The sequence below is a fragment of the Apodemus sylvaticus genome, chromosome 2 (assembly GCF_947179515.1).
Source record: "Apodemus sylvaticus chromosome 2, mApoSyl1.1, whole genome shotgun sequence".
In the NCBI taxonomy this organism is placed as follows: Eukaryota; Metazoa; Chordata; class Mammalia; order Rodentia; family Muridae; genus Apodemus; species Apodemus sylvaticus.
In genome coordinates this window covers 184,312,650-184,332,366 of record NC_067473.1, presented here as the reverse complement: position 1 = coordinate 184,332,366, position 19,717 = coordinate 184,312,650, and the positions used below count along the sequence as shown (strand labels likewise).

At 43.1% G+C, this 19,717-nt stretch overlaps 1 protein-coding gene across 2 annotated transcripts in view; it reads left to right on the top strand.

Moving 5' to 3' along the window:
- Itpr2 (inositol 1,4,5-trisphosphate receptor type 2) overlaps window positions 1–19,717 on the top strand; it is a 410,062-nt gene that overhangs the window by 282,795 nt on the left and 107,550 nt on the right. For both annotated transcript variants that reach the window (XM_052175272.1, XM_052175273.1), the window contains exons 43-45: window positions 1,856–1,966; window positions 4,676–4,771; window positions 8,911–9,033. In XM_052175272.1, the coding sequence (XP_052031232.1) occupies window positions 1,856–1,966; window positions 4,676–4,771; window positions 8,911–9,033 (330 nt within the window). The remainder of the gene's footprint in view (window positions 1–1,855; window positions 1,967–4,675; window positions 4,772–8,910; window positions 9,034–19,717) is intronic.

The window sequence follows — 19,717 nt, the reverse complement described above, 5'->3', positions numbered from 1 at the left end:
TAACTCACTGTGGCTTTGGTTCCGACACAGTGTGTGCATGCTGTGAGGTATAAGATTCATATTATACATCCTTGCTTAGCTTATGAAGAGGGTCTCACGGCTGTCATCTTGCTGATAAATGGCTTCAGACTCAGAGATCAGCTCAGAGACGGCAGCACTCCGAGACACTGCAAAGACAGAGAAAAGCTACAGACTTCCTGAGCCCAAACAGTTTGCAATTTTGATTTTGGTGCACATGCACATGTGAGAGACCCAACTTTCATCCTGGTTCCCAGAATGCTTTGCTTTGACTCTAAGGACACACTATGGGAGGAGACTGGACAGAAGATGTAGGGGAGAAAAGAAAGTAATGCCATCTGTCTTTCTTACAAATGTTTAGTATTCACAAAACACCCTGGAGCAGCCAAGGCTCAGGGGCAGAGGCCCCATGTCAAACATTTCTGGACATAAATTTTAAAGATGTGATTGATACCAAACATCAGTGGTTGTTGTAGAAGGAAAATGCAAAACAGTCAGCTTTTCTATTGCAGATTATATGACTGTATACACACACACACACACACACACACATACACACAAACACACACACACATACACACACTGTGCCTGTGTGCATATACACATGATATGCACACATCTGTGCATCCATTTGATATAAACATGTTGATCATTTTCATAATGGTATTGTTTTATTCTCTGTGTTTATGACCGCAAAATAGTTTATACATGTTTTCCCTTTATTTTCAAGATTATATTTTAGTTTCCTACAACAATGATAAAGGTGTCCTTGACTGTTTATTTAAAGCCAAGGTAAAGTACACAAATTCAGAGGTCAGGATGGCTGATAAAATTCTTTCTCAAAATAGAAAATAGACATATACATATTTTTCTCATATTTTACCATTTTGTGGGAAACCTGCCAGAATGTCCCCTACTTTGTGGTGGAACTGAGTTTTGAAAGTCCTGAATCGAAGTAAGTTCTCTAAGGAAACACTTGTAATAAGATAGCATACCTTACCTGGATATTCCCCGTTCTCCGAAAATGCACGGAAGGCCTTTAAGAAAATTCTAGAAGTGATTTGAAGTAGATTCCCTTTGGGTTTTGCAGATGTTTTCATGAGCAGAAAAACCCCAGGACACAATGTCAGCGCTGGATAGAATACCTTTCCTCTGCACAGATGTCCTTGTATAAAGAAGAGATAGGAGGCCCAGGTCAAACTTTCCTGTTGGCCGGGGCTGCCTTTTCTTGTGTGACTCATCAGGATTTTAGTTTCTCGAGCTGCTTGGGTATCCTGGTAGCCTGGTCCCATGAATGTGGCCTTCAATCTGCTTCCAACAAACAAAGCTCGAAATCTTAGCACACTGGACCTTCACCCTCAGAGTAGGCACGCTGCTCTCTCTGGGCCTGTTTGTCCTTTGGCCAGTTGCATCTCTCCACAAATACTTAATTTCAAGAATCTTACAAGCTTTCCAACCACCTAGCATGCATGTATGTTTTGTGAAATCCATATACAAATCTCCCCTCTTCTTGTGTTCTTAGTTTGATCAGATTAAAGATCTCCGTTTGTATTGGTGGGTCTGCTGAGATTTAATGCCTGAAAGAGTTTTAATTTACCCACTCATCTTTGAAATTCTGCACTTCTTCATGTCAAAGACAGGTGTTTTTCATGGTGTATTAGTATTCTGCACCCAGAGACATTTACCAATGCCAGTCAATTAACAGACCTTATCCAAAACAAACTAATTGAAATCTCCAACATTATCTGTACACAGTATTAAAATTTCAAGTCCTATTACTACTTCTAGTGTTGTATCAAAAATAGCATGCCATTTTTACAAATACCTCCTTTTCTAGACCTGCATCGCCACTCACGAATCAAATGGGATTGATATCATCATCGCCTTGATTCTGAATGACATCAACCCTCTGGGCAAGTACAGGATGGACTTGGTGCTGCAGCTAAAGGTAGTGTGACTGGCACTTGCCATGGTCACCTTCTGGTCTCAGTGAATTCTAAGTCATCAAGTGATTGTACAAAACAAGATGCCACCGTTGTCTCAGGTGGCTGACAGGGAAGGGTAGTGAACTCACACGGCACTTGCCGTGTACCAGGGACAGCATGATCCGCCTGCAGCCATGTGTGAGGTTCTATGCTGGAGATGTTGAAGCAGCCCCTAACCTCGCCAGCTGTTTTAATTTATGATTTTTTTCATCACAGACAGAAGTGAAAGGTTCTGGATATACTTTATGATAAAGGTCTAGGAGAGATCAGTGATCCAAGACCCACATAAACACAGTAAGGACAGGATATAGCCAGGCAATAGCCAACATCGGATGAAATGGAGAGAAACTTAAAGCAATTCCATTATTCAGGGACAAAAGAAGGCTACACACTCTCTCTATATCTATTCAATATAGTACTTGAAATTTCAGCAGTAAGACAAGGAAAGGAGATCAAGGGGATACAAATTGGAAAGGAAGAAAACAAGTATCGCTATTCATAGACAATGCACTACTTTCCAGAAACTCTACCAGGGAATTGCTACAGCTGATAAAGTGTATCCAGCAAAGTGGCTGGATACAAAATTAACTCAAGAAGAATCATTGAATTTTTATTTATTTCAGTTGCAGGATTTATTCAGGCTGCATCTAAAGCAACAAATGTGTGTGTTACTCTTGAAATTTTAAATATGGTTTTATACTTAAAGACTAAAATGAGTATATCTTTTAAATCTAAAGATTTTATATATATTATTGCCTGAAAAGAGAGCATCTGTGAGGCAGAATTATATCTGCTGGCAAGTTTGGGAGCATTCATGAGAGAAGGCATTTTAATTAAATTATTTGTAATATTGATTCCTGGATTTGATGGCTTAGTTATCCACAATTTTGGAAATATACCTTTGATATAATATAGCACTATAAATAGAGCACAATATAGCACATAAAAGTGTATTATGTGACATAATACACTTTAAATGTAATATACAAACTGCAGTTTTAAATACACTTGATAGAAGTCTCTAAGATGTCTGTATTGGTCTTCAGTTTGCTATCTTCTCTTTTGTAGCTGGTCTGTGAATGCAAAGTGTCGGGTTTGTTAAGAGGTGGGATGTTTGTGTTTTGTTTAAGAAGAATCCATTTCCATGGAAGGAAAATCCCCTGCTAACAGGAATACTTGTGTGGGGTTTTTCAGTATAGCCAGGCTCATGCACTTCCCAAATTGGTTCAGATTTCAGGGGGTCATTTGCAAGATTTCTATCTATTCTCAGAAAATATGAGAAAGAAAATTGGTTAAAAGCATCACACTGCCAGAGCATTCAGAACTGGATGCGTTTTAAAGCCTTTCTATCTGCTCTGCAGGGTGTGGCCCGTTAGAGAATGCAGCTGTGTTGCCGAGGTTACCTCTGACTTCTGCTGGGGTCTGCTCACCGAGCTTTAGGGATTTACCATCTCCTCTCATCCCTATGCTTTAGGTTTTAAGGCATATTTTTTGGATCCTAGGTTATGAAAGTAGACTGTAGAATTTGAAATATCTGTAAAACATGAGAATAGTACAAAAAAAGAAGAAAGAAAGAAAGGAATCTGACTCCCTCTACGGAAATCCTTCCTGGTGGCTTTGGCACTTGTGCGACCTGTTACCTTCATTATCTTCAGATCATTAGACATGCTTCTAAAGGCCGTATCAAGCAGTCCTGAGAGCCTTGGACAGAATGTGGAACCAAATGTAACCAGAGATAATTTATACAACCTTATCAATTTAGTGCTCTGCCCACCTGCACCAAACAGGGACTCAGCTTAACTTTCGGCATTCTGAAAACTTGTGGACTCTGAGGCTCGTAGGAGAGTCTCTAAATGGGTTCTCTCTTTCCATTTCTCAGTCTTATCAGGAGTCTGTAGAGAGGAAGGTTTTACCTGACAGAGGACAGAATGCTTCCCGTGCAACCCTCTGGTGCCCATTTAGGATTGAAGATTGCTTCACACCTTGATATCTTAAGTAACAATATTTGCGATCATGTTTATAAGTAAAACATTGCAACACAGCGGCAGCCTGAACTGCCTCCATTCTTTATTAAGAGAATTGAACAAAATGTTATTCTCTGACACACCGAATAATAAACGTGATGAAATAAGCAAGCTATCAGCAAATCACCACTATGTCTCTAACTCATGAATTTAGTTTTATATATCTATTCTCACCAGTGATTCACACATTTATGTGCAATTTCAGTATGCTACTAATATTATTACTTCATTTTTAAAATGGTTGTGCTAAATTCTCTAAGTTCTAGCCATGTCTATAAAATGGCATTGATTCCTGTTCATCTGATTGTCTTGTTAAAGTCTCATCACAGAAATCTAATTGAGGAAGCACTAAAAGGAGTTATAGGTCTATTCAATGCAGTGTGTAGTCACTTTCCCATTTAAAACATCTGTGATTTAAAATACCCTCCTATCTTTTGTGACTCATTATTTTTATTTTGTATCAACAATGAAGTAAATGAAAACATTCTATTTTCAAATGTTAATATGACAAAATAAATAAAAAGTTTCAGCTTTCACCTGATTGAGAAGACAAAAAGGGCCAGGTGATCTGAGTTAACACCGATGCAGGGGATTGCTGACCTGTGCTGTGGACTTTACCTGTGTACTGACCCCCATCTTTGTCCTCAGAACAACGCCTCCAAGCTTCTGCTGGCCATCATGGAGAGCAGACATGACAGTGAGAATGCAGAGAGAATCCTCTTCAACATGAGACCCAGGGAACTGGTAAGAACACTTACCCAGGCGAGGGCAGTTAGGTGGCACCTCCCCGGCTCTGGCTGGACTGCTCGGAGCAGGATGGCTCAGGCTGGGGAGCAGGGATCGTGTAGTGAAGGCCCTCTGACTCAGGATGGTGGATATGCTAGGTTTTGGAGAGAAATGTGAAACAATCCCACTGAAATTAGGGACTAGACAAGGCTATCCACTCTCTCCCTACCTGTTCAATATAGTACTCAAAGTCCTAGCCAGAGCAATTAGACAACAAAAGGAGGTCAAAGGGATTCAAATTGGAAAGGAAGAAGTCAAAGTGCCACTACCTGAAGATGATATGATAGTATACTTAAGTGACTCTCTAAATTCCATCAGAGAACACTAAACCTGATAAACAACTTCAGCAAAGTAGCTGGATATAAAATTAACTCAAACAAAGCAGTAGCCTTCCTATACTGAAAGGATAAAGAGGCTGAGGAAGCAATTAGGGAAATGACACCCTTCACAATAGTTACAAATAATATAAAATTCCTTGGTGTGACTCTAACCAAGCAAGTGAAAGATCTGTATAACAAGAACTTCAAGCCTATGAAGAAAGAAATTGAAGAACATCTCAGAAGATGGAAAGATCTCCCATGCTTATGGATTTGCAGGGTTAATATAGTAAAAATGGCCATCTTGCCTAAAGCAGTCTACAGATTCAATGCAATCCCCCTCAAAATTCCAACTCAATTCTTCATAGAGTTAGAAAGAGCAATTTCCAAATTTATCTGGAATAACAAAAAACTCAGGATAGCAAAAACTATTCTCAACAATAAAACAACTTGTGGCAGAACCACCATCATACCATCACCTCAAGGTCTACTACAGAGCAATAGTGATAAAGCCTGTATGGTATTGGTACAGAGACAGGCAGGAAGAGCAATGGAATAGAATTGAAGACCCAGAAATGTACACCTATGGTCACTTCATCTTTGCTAAAGTAGCTAAAAGCATCCAATGGAAAAAAAAAGACAGCATTTTCAACAAATGGTGCTGGGTCAACTGGCAGTCAACATGTAGATGGATGCAAATTGATCCATTCTTATCTCCTTGTACAAAGCTCAAGTCGAAGTGGATAAAGAACCTCCACATAAAACCAGATACACAGAATCTAATAGAAGAGAAAGTGGGGACGGACCTGGAGCACATGGGCACAGGGGAAAATTTCCTGGATAGAACACCAATAGCTTATGCTCTAAGATCAAGAATTGACAAATGGGACCTCATAAAATTGCAAAGTTTCTGTAAGTCAAAGGACACTGTCAATAGGACAAAACAGCAACTAACAGATTGGGAAAAGATCTTACCAATCCTATATCTGATAGCGGGCTTATATCCAATATATACAAAGAACTCAAGAAGCTAGAATCCAGAGAACCAAATAACCCTATTAAAAATGGGGTACAGAACTAAACGAAAATTCTCAACTGAGGAATACCGGATGGCTGAGAAACACCTAAAGAAATGTTCAACATCCTTAATCATCAGGGAAATGCAAATCAAAACAATCCTGAGATTCCACCTCACACCAGCCAGAATGGCCAGGATTAAAAACTCAGGGGACAGCAAATGCTGGAGAAGATGTTGAGAAAGATGATCACTCCTCCATTTCTGGTGGGATTGCAAGCTGGTAAAACCACTCTGGAAATCAGTTTGGTGGTTCCTCAGAAAATTGGACATAGCATTACCTGAGGACCCAGATAAATCACTCCTGGGCATATACCCAGAAGATGCTCCAACATGTAATAAGGACACATGCTCCACTATATTCATAGCAACCTTATTTATAAGATCCAGAAGCTGGGAAGAACCTAGATGTCCCTCAACAAAGGAGTGGACACAGAAAATGTGCATTTACACAATGGAGTACTACTCAGCTATTAAAAACAATGAATTCATGAAATTCTTAGGCAAATGGATGGAGCTAGAAAATATCATCCTGAGTGAAGTAACCCAATCACAAAAGAACACACATGGTATGCACTCACTGATAAGTGAATATTAGCCCAAAATCTTGGAACACCCAAGATACAACTCACAGAACACATGAAGCTCAAGAAGAAGGAAGACCAGAGTGGATACTTTGATCATTATTGGAAAGTGGATCAAAATACCCATGGCTCACACCCAACCAATACAATGAACATAGGCTCCCCAATGGAGCAGCTAGAGAAAGGACCCAAGGAGCTAAAGAGGTTTGCAGCCCTGCAGGAGGAACAATAATATGTACCAGTCAGTATCCCCAGAGCTCCCAGGGACTAAACCACCAACCAGAGTACACATGGAGGGACCCATGGCTCCAGCTACATACGTAGCAGAAGATGACCATTTCAGACATCAACCCTTACTGCTTAGTGCTCCAGAGGCTAAGTCCCATCACATCAGCAATGTTACTGTGCTGTGGGGACATCTCCGGAGGATGCTACCACTTTTCCATTTGACAGTAGCTCTGTGCACTCACTGGTTGAAGATAGTTTCCTCTGTCATCAACACCTTTTCCTATAGTCTGCTTGGCGACCCATCCTCAAACCGAGTCCCATGACTACCCCAGACCCATCCTAGGAGCTGTGTACAGCTGACCCTTTCTCTTCCTTGCTGACTTTCCTGCTGGAAAGTATGATCCTTGAGCAGAGGCACTCTCCTGTCCCAGTACTGTGCTCAGTTAATAGTGGATGCTTCTTGGGATTCAAATTCTCTCAAATCATGGAGACTTCAAAGTATTAGTGTGCAAAGATATAAACAACAACAACAAAAAAACCCTTCATGATAAACAGGCAACAGTAACGGTATGATTCCATGTTCACTTAAATGGCTACAGTTTGAAAGAATAAGTTTTAAGTTATTTTTGAAGTTAGTATTTTCATTAACTTCAGTTGGTAATTTATTTTAAATTATTGTTTACAATTTTATAACTTCATAAATTATTAATTAATTAAATTACTTAACTTAGTATTTTAGTTTTATTACGGTGGTTTTGTGCAATTAAGTAGCTGCATTTCTCCTCTGTGATAAGCATCATGACCAAGAGCACCTTGGGAAGAAAGGGTTTATCTGGCTCACACTTCGCGGACAGCTCATCACCGAGGGAAATGAAGGCAGGGACACAGAGGAAAGCTGCTGGCAGCTTGAGCCCAGGCTCACACTCACTTCCTTTCTTATTTAGCCCAGGCCAGACCTGCCTAGGTATGGTACTGCACAGTGGGCTGGGCCCTCTCGTATTAATGAGAAATCAAGGAAATGCTTCATTGGCCGATCTTAAGGAGGCAATCTCCCAGCTGAACCTCCCTCAGATAACTCTAGGCTGTCTCTAGTTGATGGTGAAAGCTAAAAGAAAAGCCATTATACTTTTCCTTCTTAGTCCCTCCTCTCTGTTCAGCCCTTCTTCCCCTTTGCTGGTCCCCTCCGCCCTGAAATAATTGCTCCTTTCTTTCACATAGTCCATTGCTGTGTCTTATCCATGTTTCCCTTCCTTTAGCTCTCTTCCTCTTTTCCCTGTCTGCCATCACATCTTACAGATAGGCACATATTCACACACATATACACACATACTCACATACATGCATAGATACACACATGCACATATGTGCACTTACACACAAGTACATGCAAACATGCACATATACACACATGTGTACATGTGCACACACATGTGCATAACACAAACACACAGGCATATGCATGCACACATGCACAAATTACACACATGTACACACACTCACAAACATGCACATGCACACATGTGCACACATGTCAAGCATGTGCGAACATACACAAACACCCACAAGCACATGTGTGCACATATGCACATTCATACAAGCACATGCATGCAAGCATGTATACATGCACACATACACATGCACACATATGTACACATGCACACAAATATATACATGGACATAAACACACATACAGGAACATACATTTAAATCTAGAGTCTGCATATGAGAAAAAATGTAGTATTTGTTTATTTAAAACTTTTATAATTTCAAATGTTATGAAGCTTCCCAATTTTAAATTATAGCTTAGACGATCTGAAGCATTGCCGCACCTTTTGGACTTTATTCATTCATTTATTTATTTATTTATTTACTTACTTATTTATTTGTCTCTAGGTGGATGTCATGAAGAATGCCTATAACCAAGGCCTGGAATGTGACCATGGGGATGAGGAGGGAGGGGATGACGGCGTTTCTCCAAAAGACGTTGGACACAACATCTACATCCTGGCCCATCAGGTGCCACGCTTTTATCTGCATCTGTCTTGCTTCTCTGGTGACTGTGTCTTATCACCCATGACTGACTGTTTTATGTTTACATTCCGATGTTCTGATTTATTCAGTGCCTGCCCTCCTAGGTTTCAGTTAGAGAAAATGCTGTCCCCAGCAGGCCTGGTTATGCAATTCAGGGTACACTAGGGACCAGTTGTCAAGAGAAGGAGGCTTGGGAAGATGACTCTGACTAGGACTTCTGGCTAAGGAGCAGTTGAAAAGGAAAGGGGGCTTGGGACGGATGACTTCTGGGCCTGGAAGTAGTAAGCAGTCTCAAGCCAGAGCCATAGGAGAGGGAGGAGAGGCTTCTGCAGAGGCAGAGTGTGAAAGAGTTGGGTACAGGTACTCTGCACATTAGCCAAGGTTAACCCAGCAAGGAACTCTGTCCCAAAGCATAGCCTGACAAGCCTTTAATGGAAGTCATTAAGTTTGCACTCTTAAGTGCATTTCACTTGACTATGAAACTAAATCTTAAATTACTTCGGAGTAACTGTTTCTGTTCTGTTGCTTGTAAATATCAATATTTGTTAAGCGTTATTTGATAAGCTCAGTTCCACCAACACGTTCAAATTTAAGCTTATACCCTCTAACACGGGTTTAAAATGTCACTTGAAGCATACACACACTGACTTGATTTCGTCTCCAGGAGGCCGTCAGCTTTAGAGAGTGAAGTTCAGGATTTGAAACCGCCTCAAGCGTCCAGGCCACGTCCCCCCACCAGCCGGCTCAGCTGCCTGCTTTCCTGTCCATCCTTTCTATTGATGAAATAAACCCTGATGGATGGAAGGCCAGATTCTGAACAGATTTAGTTTTAAAGGTTGCTCTCTGGACATTTCCCGTGCCCTTCTACCTTTGTGTGACCGTCTAATGGATATAAATTTGAATAATGTTCTTAAACAGTCTTCAGGGAAGAAATCAGATTCTAAAAGCTACCAGCATGGCTGCTGCATTTTGGTGAAACAGTCAACACAGTGAGACACACGGGGTTCTCACAGTCCGCCATGACACAGAAGACACAGGCCCGTGGGGCGAGGGCGCTGAGTTACATCTGCAGACACGGAAAGGCACGTTAGGTATCGAGGAACCAAAATAGAAGCTGACAGACAAGTTGAAGGAAGTAGAAAGACGGAGATTCAGGATGTGGGAAAGTCCCTTTTCAGAGAGAAAGAAGAGTCAGGTGATGGAGGTTGAGTCAAACAAGGGGGGAAAAAGAATGAGAGAGAATGACCTTGAACGTGAACAGAAATAAATAAATCCCCGGCTGAGAATTAAAACCATGTAGCATGTCAGAAGTCATACAGAAACACAGGATGTGCAGTGACACAAGCCATCGTGTGCTGGGGGAGAGATTTACCTCAGAGGCTGAGGCAGCTCAGGGGAGGAGACAGAGATTAGGGCAGAGCAGCAGCAGAGCCCCGATATCAGAGGGACCCGAGTTCCTGTGCAGCCTTTCTTCCTGGGCAGCTGGCCTCTTGGCATGTGTGAACAGCATCATACATCAGGCCTGGTCCTGTAAATACTCCACGGGACACAAACCTACAGCCAGGCAAACTTGAAGTCTGAGGACACCAGCCGAGGAGTGGGCACCAAACTCTAGAAGAGACTCCGTGTTAGGTCAGTTCCATCTTAGTAGGTATGAGCAGAAAACGCAGCCGGAGAGCAGGTCTGAGGGCGAAGGAGAACGCACAGCTAAGAAGCAAGGACAGTGTGAAGTTCACTGATTCCAAAGGATCGGGGCAGTCAGAGTGGTCAGGAGTCAAAAACAACACGCCGAGAGGAAGCGAGGAGGCAACAGATGTGAGGGATGCAGAAAAGGCTGGGGTCCTGCAGAGGGCTTTGTGAAAACTTCACCCAAGCAAAACTTTGGAAAAGCAGTATTTCGCAGGGCAGTGAAGGTATGCCACGCCAGTCACATGAAGGAAGCCAGGCTTCTGGACAGAGAGAGGGCCAGGCTGAGTAAGGGAGGAAGTGGGTTCTGAGCTGCTGAACACATCGGCCCTGTGCATTATCTGAGTTCACAGAGGTCCCTCTAGAAATCAAGGGCAGCAGAGTTGGTGGTGTTGTGGGGTGAACTCCACACATGGGCATCGTGTAGGCGTCACTCTGGTGTGCGTACAGCTGTCTGCTTCTTTCATTTAGAGAAATAAGTCATTCCCTCTTTGGCTTGTGTCCCTTTCCTTATGGAATTAATTCCGCCACTGGTTTTCCTTAAAAAAAAATAGCAACTTTCTCCCACATGCATGGGTCTTGTGTGGCTTGCTTTAGGCCGGGACACTGTATTGGGTTATCTGGTCAGCCGTGTTCCTTGTGAACCTGCTTCTCCTGTGCAGGCAGCGAGTGCAGGATGAGCAGCTGTTCTCAGAAGGGGATTGTGGATGGATCCAGGCTGTGCTGCTCGCCTCAGAAGGTGGGAGCCCGACAGGCAGGCAGCTGATGACCTTGCAGATCTGCAGCTGCAGCCCAGTCATTGGAGAACTGAACCGCAGCTCCCCCCTCGCTTACCATAATCACCTTTCGCACAGACGGTTTATTTTGGTGCTCTCAGACTTTCGGGTTTGTTGCTAATGCTTCTCATGGCAGGGACACGGTTCTGCTTTTCCACCGAGACATCCCCTGGGCCCTTCCTATGGTTAAGTTTACAAGAAACAAATAATGCTTCTTGTAAGTGTCTTGTCTGATCTACATAAAACTATTAATACATCACAAAGGGAAATTCTTCAGCTTTGATTCTGCGGTCTCCCGCTGTGAATTTCCTTACCACTTAGCAGCCCTTCCTGACTCTGCCCTCCCTGGCTCTAAGGCTCTTCTGTGCACTGGTGCATTTCTCATAACTGTCTCCTCCCATCCCTTCTCTCCTTGTGACTTCTTTTGAAATAGTTGCCACTGACTGTCTAGGACATTTCTCATTTCTTCCTCTACATCAAGTCTTAAGCCACAGCACCTCTCTGGCTCCATCAAGCAACCTATCTTGCTCTTGTCTGAGTCTCTTCTCTTGACGCTAAGCTGAAATAAGGTGTATAAGGAGAAGGCTGGGTATCATGGCCCATGCCTCAGTAATCTCAGAACTCAGGAGGCTGAGACAGGTGGACGGCTGTGAGCTCCAGGCCAGCTTCAGCTCTAGCATGAGACCCTGTCTCAAGCCACAAAATGACAAAATAAAAGAAGAAAATGAAGAACTGTTAGATGCTTTCTGGGCAGGAAGGTATAGGAAAATCAGAAGAAAACAGGAATAATGCTCACTTTAATTAGTTACATGAAAATCTTCTCAGAATTAAAGCTTTAATTTTTATCATGAGCATTTTCCTGAATCAATAAATGACCTTTGAAAATGTAATTTTAATGTCTGCATAATTAGGCATCGTTTGTATGTAATCATTTATATAATCACTCCTTATTGTTAAAAGCATTTAGTTTTCTAATATATTTGATATTGTAAGTTATGCTGTGATTAATACCCCATACATTAATCTTTGTCCGCTGTCCTGATGATTTTCCTAGGGTAAATTTCAAGAGATTTAATTACTGGAACTACATTGTGGCTCTTGATGCACGATGTAACATTACTTCACACTGTGTGAAGGTCCTTATGTTATTGAACTCTAACCTTCATATTGATCAAAAGAAAAGTCTTGGCTGAACTGATAGTGTCTGGAATGTAGCACGCAGCGCAGTTCTTTGTTGACTAGATCCGTGTGTGACATGTGAATGGAGATCTCAGATCAATATGTGACATGTGAATGTCAGATCTACGTGTGACATGAGAATGGAGATCTCTGATCCGTGTGTGACGTGAATGCAGATCTCAGATCCCTGTGTAACATGTGAATGCAGATCTCAGATCCATGTGTGACATGAATGCAGATCTCAGATCTGTGTGTGACATGTGAATGCAGATCTCAGATCCATGTGTGACATGTGAATGCAGAGCTCAGATCCATGTGTGACATGTGAATGCAGAGCTCAGATCCATGTGTGACATGTGAATGGAGATCTCTGATCCGCGTGTGACGTGAATGCAGATCTCAGATCCATGTATAACATGTGAATGCAGATCTCAGATCCATGTGTGACATGAATGCAGATCTCAGATCCATGTGTGACATGTGAATGCAGATCTCAGATCCATGTGTGACATGAATGCAGATCTCAGATCTGTGTGTGACATGTGAATGCAGATCTCAGATCCATGTGTGACATGTGAATGCAGATCTCAGATCCATGTGTGACATGTGAATGCAGATCTCAGATCCGTGTGTGACATGTGAATGCAGATCTCAGATCCGTGTGTGACATGTGAATGCAGATCTCAGATCCGTGTGTGACATGTGAATGCAGATCTCAGATCCGTGTGTGACATGTGAATGCAGATCTCAGATCCGTGTGTGACATGTGAATGCAGATCTCAGATCCGTGTGTGACATGTGAATGCAGATCTCAGATCCGTGTGTGACATGTGAATGCAGATCTCAGATCCGTGTGTGACATGTGAATGCAGATCTCAGATCCGTGTGTGACATGTGAATGCAGATCTCAGATCCGTGTGTGACATGTGAATGCAGATCTCAGATCCGTGTGTGACATGTGAATGCAGATCTCAGATCCATGTGTGACATGTGAATGCAGATCTCAGATCCGTGTGTGACATGTGAATGCAGATCTCAGATCCGTGTGTGACATGTGAATGCAGATCTTAGATCCGTGTGTGACATGTGAATGCAGATCTCAGATCCATGTGTGACATGTGAATGCAGATCTCAGATCCGTGTGTGACATGTGAATGCAGATCTCAGATCCGTGTGTGACATGTGAATGCATATCTCAGATCTATGTGTGAGATGTGAATGCAGATCTCAGATCTGTGTGTGACATGTGAATGCAGATCTCAGATCCATGTGTGACATGAATGCAGATCTCAGATCCGTGTGTGACATGTGAATGCAGATCTCAGATCCATGTGTGACATGTGGATGCAGATCTCAGATCCGTGTGTGACATGTGAATGCAGATCTCAGATCCATGTGTGACATATGGATGCAGATCTCGGATCTGTGTGTGACATGTGAATGCAGATCTCAGATCCGTGTGTGACATGTGGATGCAGATCTCGGATCTGTGTGTGACATGAATGCAGATCTCAGATCCATGTGTGACATGAATGCAGATCTCAGATCCATGTGTGAGATGTGAATGCAGATCTCAGATCCATGTGTGACATGTGAATGGAGATCTCAGATCCATGTGTCATGTGAATGTCAGGTCTGTGTGTCATCTGTGCATGCCGTATGAATGTAGATCTCATCATCTGTGGTTACTTCCTTTGCAGTGGTTCCCACCCTTCCTAACACTGTGACCCTTTAATCAGTTTCTCATGCCGTGGGTGACCGCCCCCCCCACCATAAATTATTTTCTTACTACTTCATAACTGCAATTTTGCTACTGTTATGAGTTATAATGTAAATATCTATGTCTTCCAATGGTTGTAGGTTACCCTGGTGAAAGGATCATTTGAACCCCAAAAGTTGGGACCCACAGGTTGAGAACCACTGCTTTAGGGAGGTCTAAGATGGACTGTCTGTGCATTCTTGGGTTCATTGATCATTTGCATTCCTCCTGTGAGGTCTAGTTATCCTTTATCAGGCCTCCTTTGTCTTCTACAATTTAATTAAGGCTCATAACCATTCATCTCTCATACTAATTATGTCTATTTTTCAATTCATTGGCCAATCCTTTTTGTCCATCTTCTTAAATCTGTTAAAAACTCCCCTGGGTGATCTGAAACTCTTCCCTAAAGCAGGAAGCTAGGTGTACCTCTGCCAGCCACCAGCCACCAGCTGCCAGCTGCCAGCCACAAGCTTGGCCACGGGATCCTGGGCCCAGGGTTCTAGTCCTTCCAACATTTCAAAAAAGGCCTGATTTTTTTTTTTTAAATTAAATTGTGAAATTTACATCTTTAAATCTTTACATCTTTCTTTTTTTTTTCCGATGTATTCTTTATTAACATTTCAAATGAAGACACGAAGCAGACTGAGGGAGCTGAAAGCAGCCAGGAGCCATTAGCTTACGTGTGGTAGAAGCCAGGGCTCACGGTCCTCGTTCACAGAACCGTGGCTGCCAAGCACCTGGGCGCACTCTCATAGTGTGTAATGAAGACAGATGGGCTTGGGGTGATCCGTGCTTTAACTGGGAACAGTGGAGGAGAGAGAAACACGCAATTAGCAGACTGTGGTGTCAGCCATGCTGTGGTGGGGAATGAGGTTTGGTAAACGTGGGACTGCTGGAGACTGGGCCTTCTGCAGGGCTTTTCCTGAGGATTCAAGATCAAAGCTGCATCTAAGGGGAGGGGGAAACAAAACCACATGAAGGTGAGAGGGAGGGGCCCTTAGAAGGCGGAGTCCAGTGGCTTCTGAATGGCACGAGCCCAGTGTGTCCTCAGGGAGGATGTCAGACCCATAGAGCAGGTCTATACCAAGCAGCTGCTGCCACTTGAATATTAGTCCCACCGAGTTCATTCTGGGTTCATTTATCACAGGGTAGCAGTTATTGATCTCCTCTATGTCAGGCATCACGCTAGTTGCTGAGATGAGAAGATAAATCAGGAAACCCCCAAAGAAGTGACTTCTAGGAAGGGAGGAAGACAGAGAAACCTCCATAATTAAAGATGCGTGTTAAAAATGGAAAGGTGCAAGGTGTCGGAGCCTGGCAGTCAGAGTGGGGAGGAGGGCGGCTGAGGCAGAGCCTGCTTCCCCGAGAAGGCAGCATGGAGACCCGAGAGTGGTGCTGCTCTCAGGACTCTGCACAGCAATCTCCATCATGTGCAGATGATGTGACAAAGGCTATAGTGATTGGAACCAAGTGGCCATCTTTGTCAGGTAATGACATTCATTGGCATGTGCCATGTGTGTGGGTGAGCAGGTGAAGACACTAGAGAGTGATCTGCTCTCAGGCTTGGGAGCTGATAGTTTATGTGTAGTCATTAAAATCCAAATGCAAACATTTCTTCTATTATGATTGTTACTGTGGTCAAAGTTAATGATAATTCCTACCACCAGGGTACAGCATCCTTTAATGCTGATGCAATGCTTCTTCTGTTTTCTTTGCTATTCCCACATGGGTGTAGTGCCTAGCATGTGGTGTTTCTCAGGGGAATGCTGAGGTGGTAGCCTGTTGCAGCAGGCATGCGTGCTGAGGGGCACTAAGAACTATCAGCAGCATCTTGCATTGGGCAGTCGGGCATCTTACCCACCTGGCACTGGGGACTTATCTTCACCTTATAGATCGCTCTTCGCCGCTCTTTTTACTCTGTGTAGACAGAGCTCTGTATAGTCTTCCTCTTGCGGAACACTTTTCTGATGTGTGCCAAGAGCATCATGTTTCTCCTGAGCCAATGGGCCATCACCTCCTGCAGTTGATTTTACTGTTTCTGGCACTCCTTGACATCCTGGATATATTGGAAACAATTGTTTTCTCGGTGTTCACACTGTTGTGTTTGTTATGTTTGACCAAACCACATATTTAAGTTCATGCTAGACTGTGCTTTGATGTGAAGTGTTTCCCTCAGGCTCGTGTGTGTGTGTGTGTGTGTGTGTGTGTGTGTGTGTGTCAATACTTGATCTCCAGATGGGGGTACTGTCTGGGGAGGTTCTGTGGGAGGTGAGGCCTAGCTAGAGTGAGTGGATCTCTTAGGGGTGACTTTGAGATGTTATAGCCGTCCCTACTTCCTGTCCTGAATTTGTTTCTTGATCTGTCCAGATGTGAGCAAGCAGTCTCCTGCTCCTGCTGCCACAGCTGTAAGCCACCCCAACCACCATGCCTTTCCCCATGCGGACGAGCTGAAAACGAATCCCCCCATCCTTCAGGTGCCTGTCGGGTATTCGGTTGGCCACAGCATTAAAGCAGAGTAGCCGATAAATGCTATGCGTAATGCCGGAATTACTTCCTGTTATTTTCTGCATGTTGAATTGCTCATGGACGTTTGGTTTGTTTATTCACATGCAATTGTTTATGCATGCTTGTCATTCATATTCAATTGTTTATGCACATTCAGCTTTTGCTGATTGAATTGTCTGTGCACACTCAGTTGCCCATGCATGTTTGTTTGTGCATATTCAATTGTGTATATTCAGTTGTTTATGCACATTTAATTGTTTATGCATATTGCCTTGGATATTTAGTTAATAGGAAACTCACAAATACGGGTACTTATGAGTTACCTTTTTTTTTCTAAGAAACTTTACAAAAAGAAAAGTATAATAATGATGATGATGGTGATGTGATGGTGATAGTGATGGTGATGGTGATGTGATGGTGATGTGATGGTGATGTGATGGTGATGGTGATGAGATGGTGATGGTGATGGTGATGGTGATGAGATGGTGATGGTGATGTGATGGTGATGGTGATGTGATGGTGATGTGATGGTGATGTGATGGTGATGTGATGGTGATGGTGATGTGATGGTGATGAGATGGTGATGTGATGGTGATGTGATGGTGATGAGATGGTGATGGTGATATGATGGTGATGATGATGATAATAAAGCCTGGACATGTTAGATTTAAATCCTTTTTATAAACACCCAAATACAGCTCACCAAGCACCTAAGAGTCTAGGTTACAGCCATTTGTGTCACCTTTAAACTCGCAGTCAGCAAAAGCAATAAAAATACACAAAGGAGGAAGTGGGATCAAATTGAGCTCTAATTTTGACCTGGGTGAAAGGATTGAGAAGCCAGGAGCAGTTACGTTTTGCTTAATGGTCACCTTTTGTTAGCTGCATATTTCTGTCCCCAGACATGATTATCAGAGCGCATGCATGCCTCAAACCCAGCAGTGCAGCAGGCTGTTGCTAAGTGTGTGGTTCCCCTCCTCCTCACATCCATGTTGACCGCAGCTACTTCCACAGGATTCAAAAGTCTACTGGAACAAGGACACGGCCAGGTGGGGAGGGCTTCCATCTCTGTCCTCAGTGGTCGCATGCATGAGAACCTGTCTCAGGGCATAACCTGGAGCAGTAGAGTAGGCCCCCAGATGACGCTCTCTGGCTTCCGCATGTGCACGCACAAGCACGTGTGCTTATACCCCTCCATGCACAGAGTCTATTAGAAGAACTGGAGACTCAGAGTTGTTTCACTCCAGAAGGAAAATGTGACTGGGCACTGACCAAGGGCAATATCCTTTTCTTAACTGGGGGTTGGGTGGGGCCAGAGATCGTAAGCGTGGCTTTGATTCTTCTACACCAGGATAGTTTGTTATCCCAACATTCTCTAGATATCTGATAGTCCTCATTAAGCCACCTTCCCCTTAAAAACTCTATTTCATTGCTGCAATTACTTGAGCTTAAGGGCTATGCATATAAATTACTCTTAATACCCTGAAATCAGAGGAAGTGTGTATATTACTCAAGCTGCCTAAAGTGTTTCCCTAGAGACTTGAGCAACTCACCTCTTTCAGCTTCTGCCTCCTTGTGCTAATGTGTAGTAATCAGCGTGGCTTCATTTACTTCATTTGTAGAAGCAGAGAGATGGGCTGGTAATTGGATACGTAACTTCCACCGCTAATATCTTCGAAGGGTGTTAACTAACTTACAATTGTTCCATTTCTATTATCGTTGCTTGTGGAAAGTCAGAAACACAGCTGGATTTTTCAACTCACAGAAGCACACGGAGCGTGGTAATATGTCAGCAGAAACATGCAAACGGCGTTGCTGATGCTCCTTCGATTCCTCTGTCCTCCGTTGGTGCTTTCCAGTTTCTCTGACTTCAACTTGTTCATCCATAAAAGCGCGGTGGGCGTTTGTGAGCTTCATCTGTGGGGACCTATGTGAACCAAAGTGCCTTTGGACATGGTGCCTCTTCTCATGGGTTACTTTGCATTTTAAATAACGTACTGGCCTAACTAACCAGCTACTAGATCTTCCTGTGTTTGTATACACCTTATCTACTTACAACAGGGATTTGAGGTTAAATGAGAAATCTTATTTGTACTCTTAGAATATAAACTCAGAAGCCTGGGAAGAGAAAACGTCTCAGCGTTCTGACAGTTGTGGCTGGCACACCTTCCATTTGCCAGTACTACCGACGTGGAGTTTATAGGTAACAAAAGAGTTAAAAATAATGTGCAGCACATCCTTTTACTGATGTTTAAAGGGGACTGAAAATGAGATCATAGCACACCACCCAGCAGACAGAGGCTTCTGATGAAGTGCTGCAGGCTGAACTTGGTGGGATTCTTCCTGTTATGGTTTTCAGTCCCCCAGCATAATCAATTATTACTTTCCAGTTGGAATGGAGAGTAAATAAATGGGGCTGGTAAGGAGGAATTATTGATAAAGTACTTACTGAATAAGATAAAAAAAACCCTGAGTTCGGATCCTAGCTCCCACTTTAAAAGCTGTAATTTTGAGTTGGCTGTCCTGGAACTCACTCTGTAGACCAGGCTGGCCTGGAACTCAGAAATCAGCCTGCCTCTGTCTCCTAAGTGCTGGGATTAAAGGTGTGCGCCACCCTCACCCCCAACCCCCGCTAAACATCTGTAATCTTAGTGTGGTGGTTTGAACAAGATGTATCCCTTAAATCTTGGGCATTTGAATACTTGGTCCCCAGTTGGTAGGTGTTGGGGTAGGGTGCACGAGGAAATGTGGTCTTGCTGCGGAA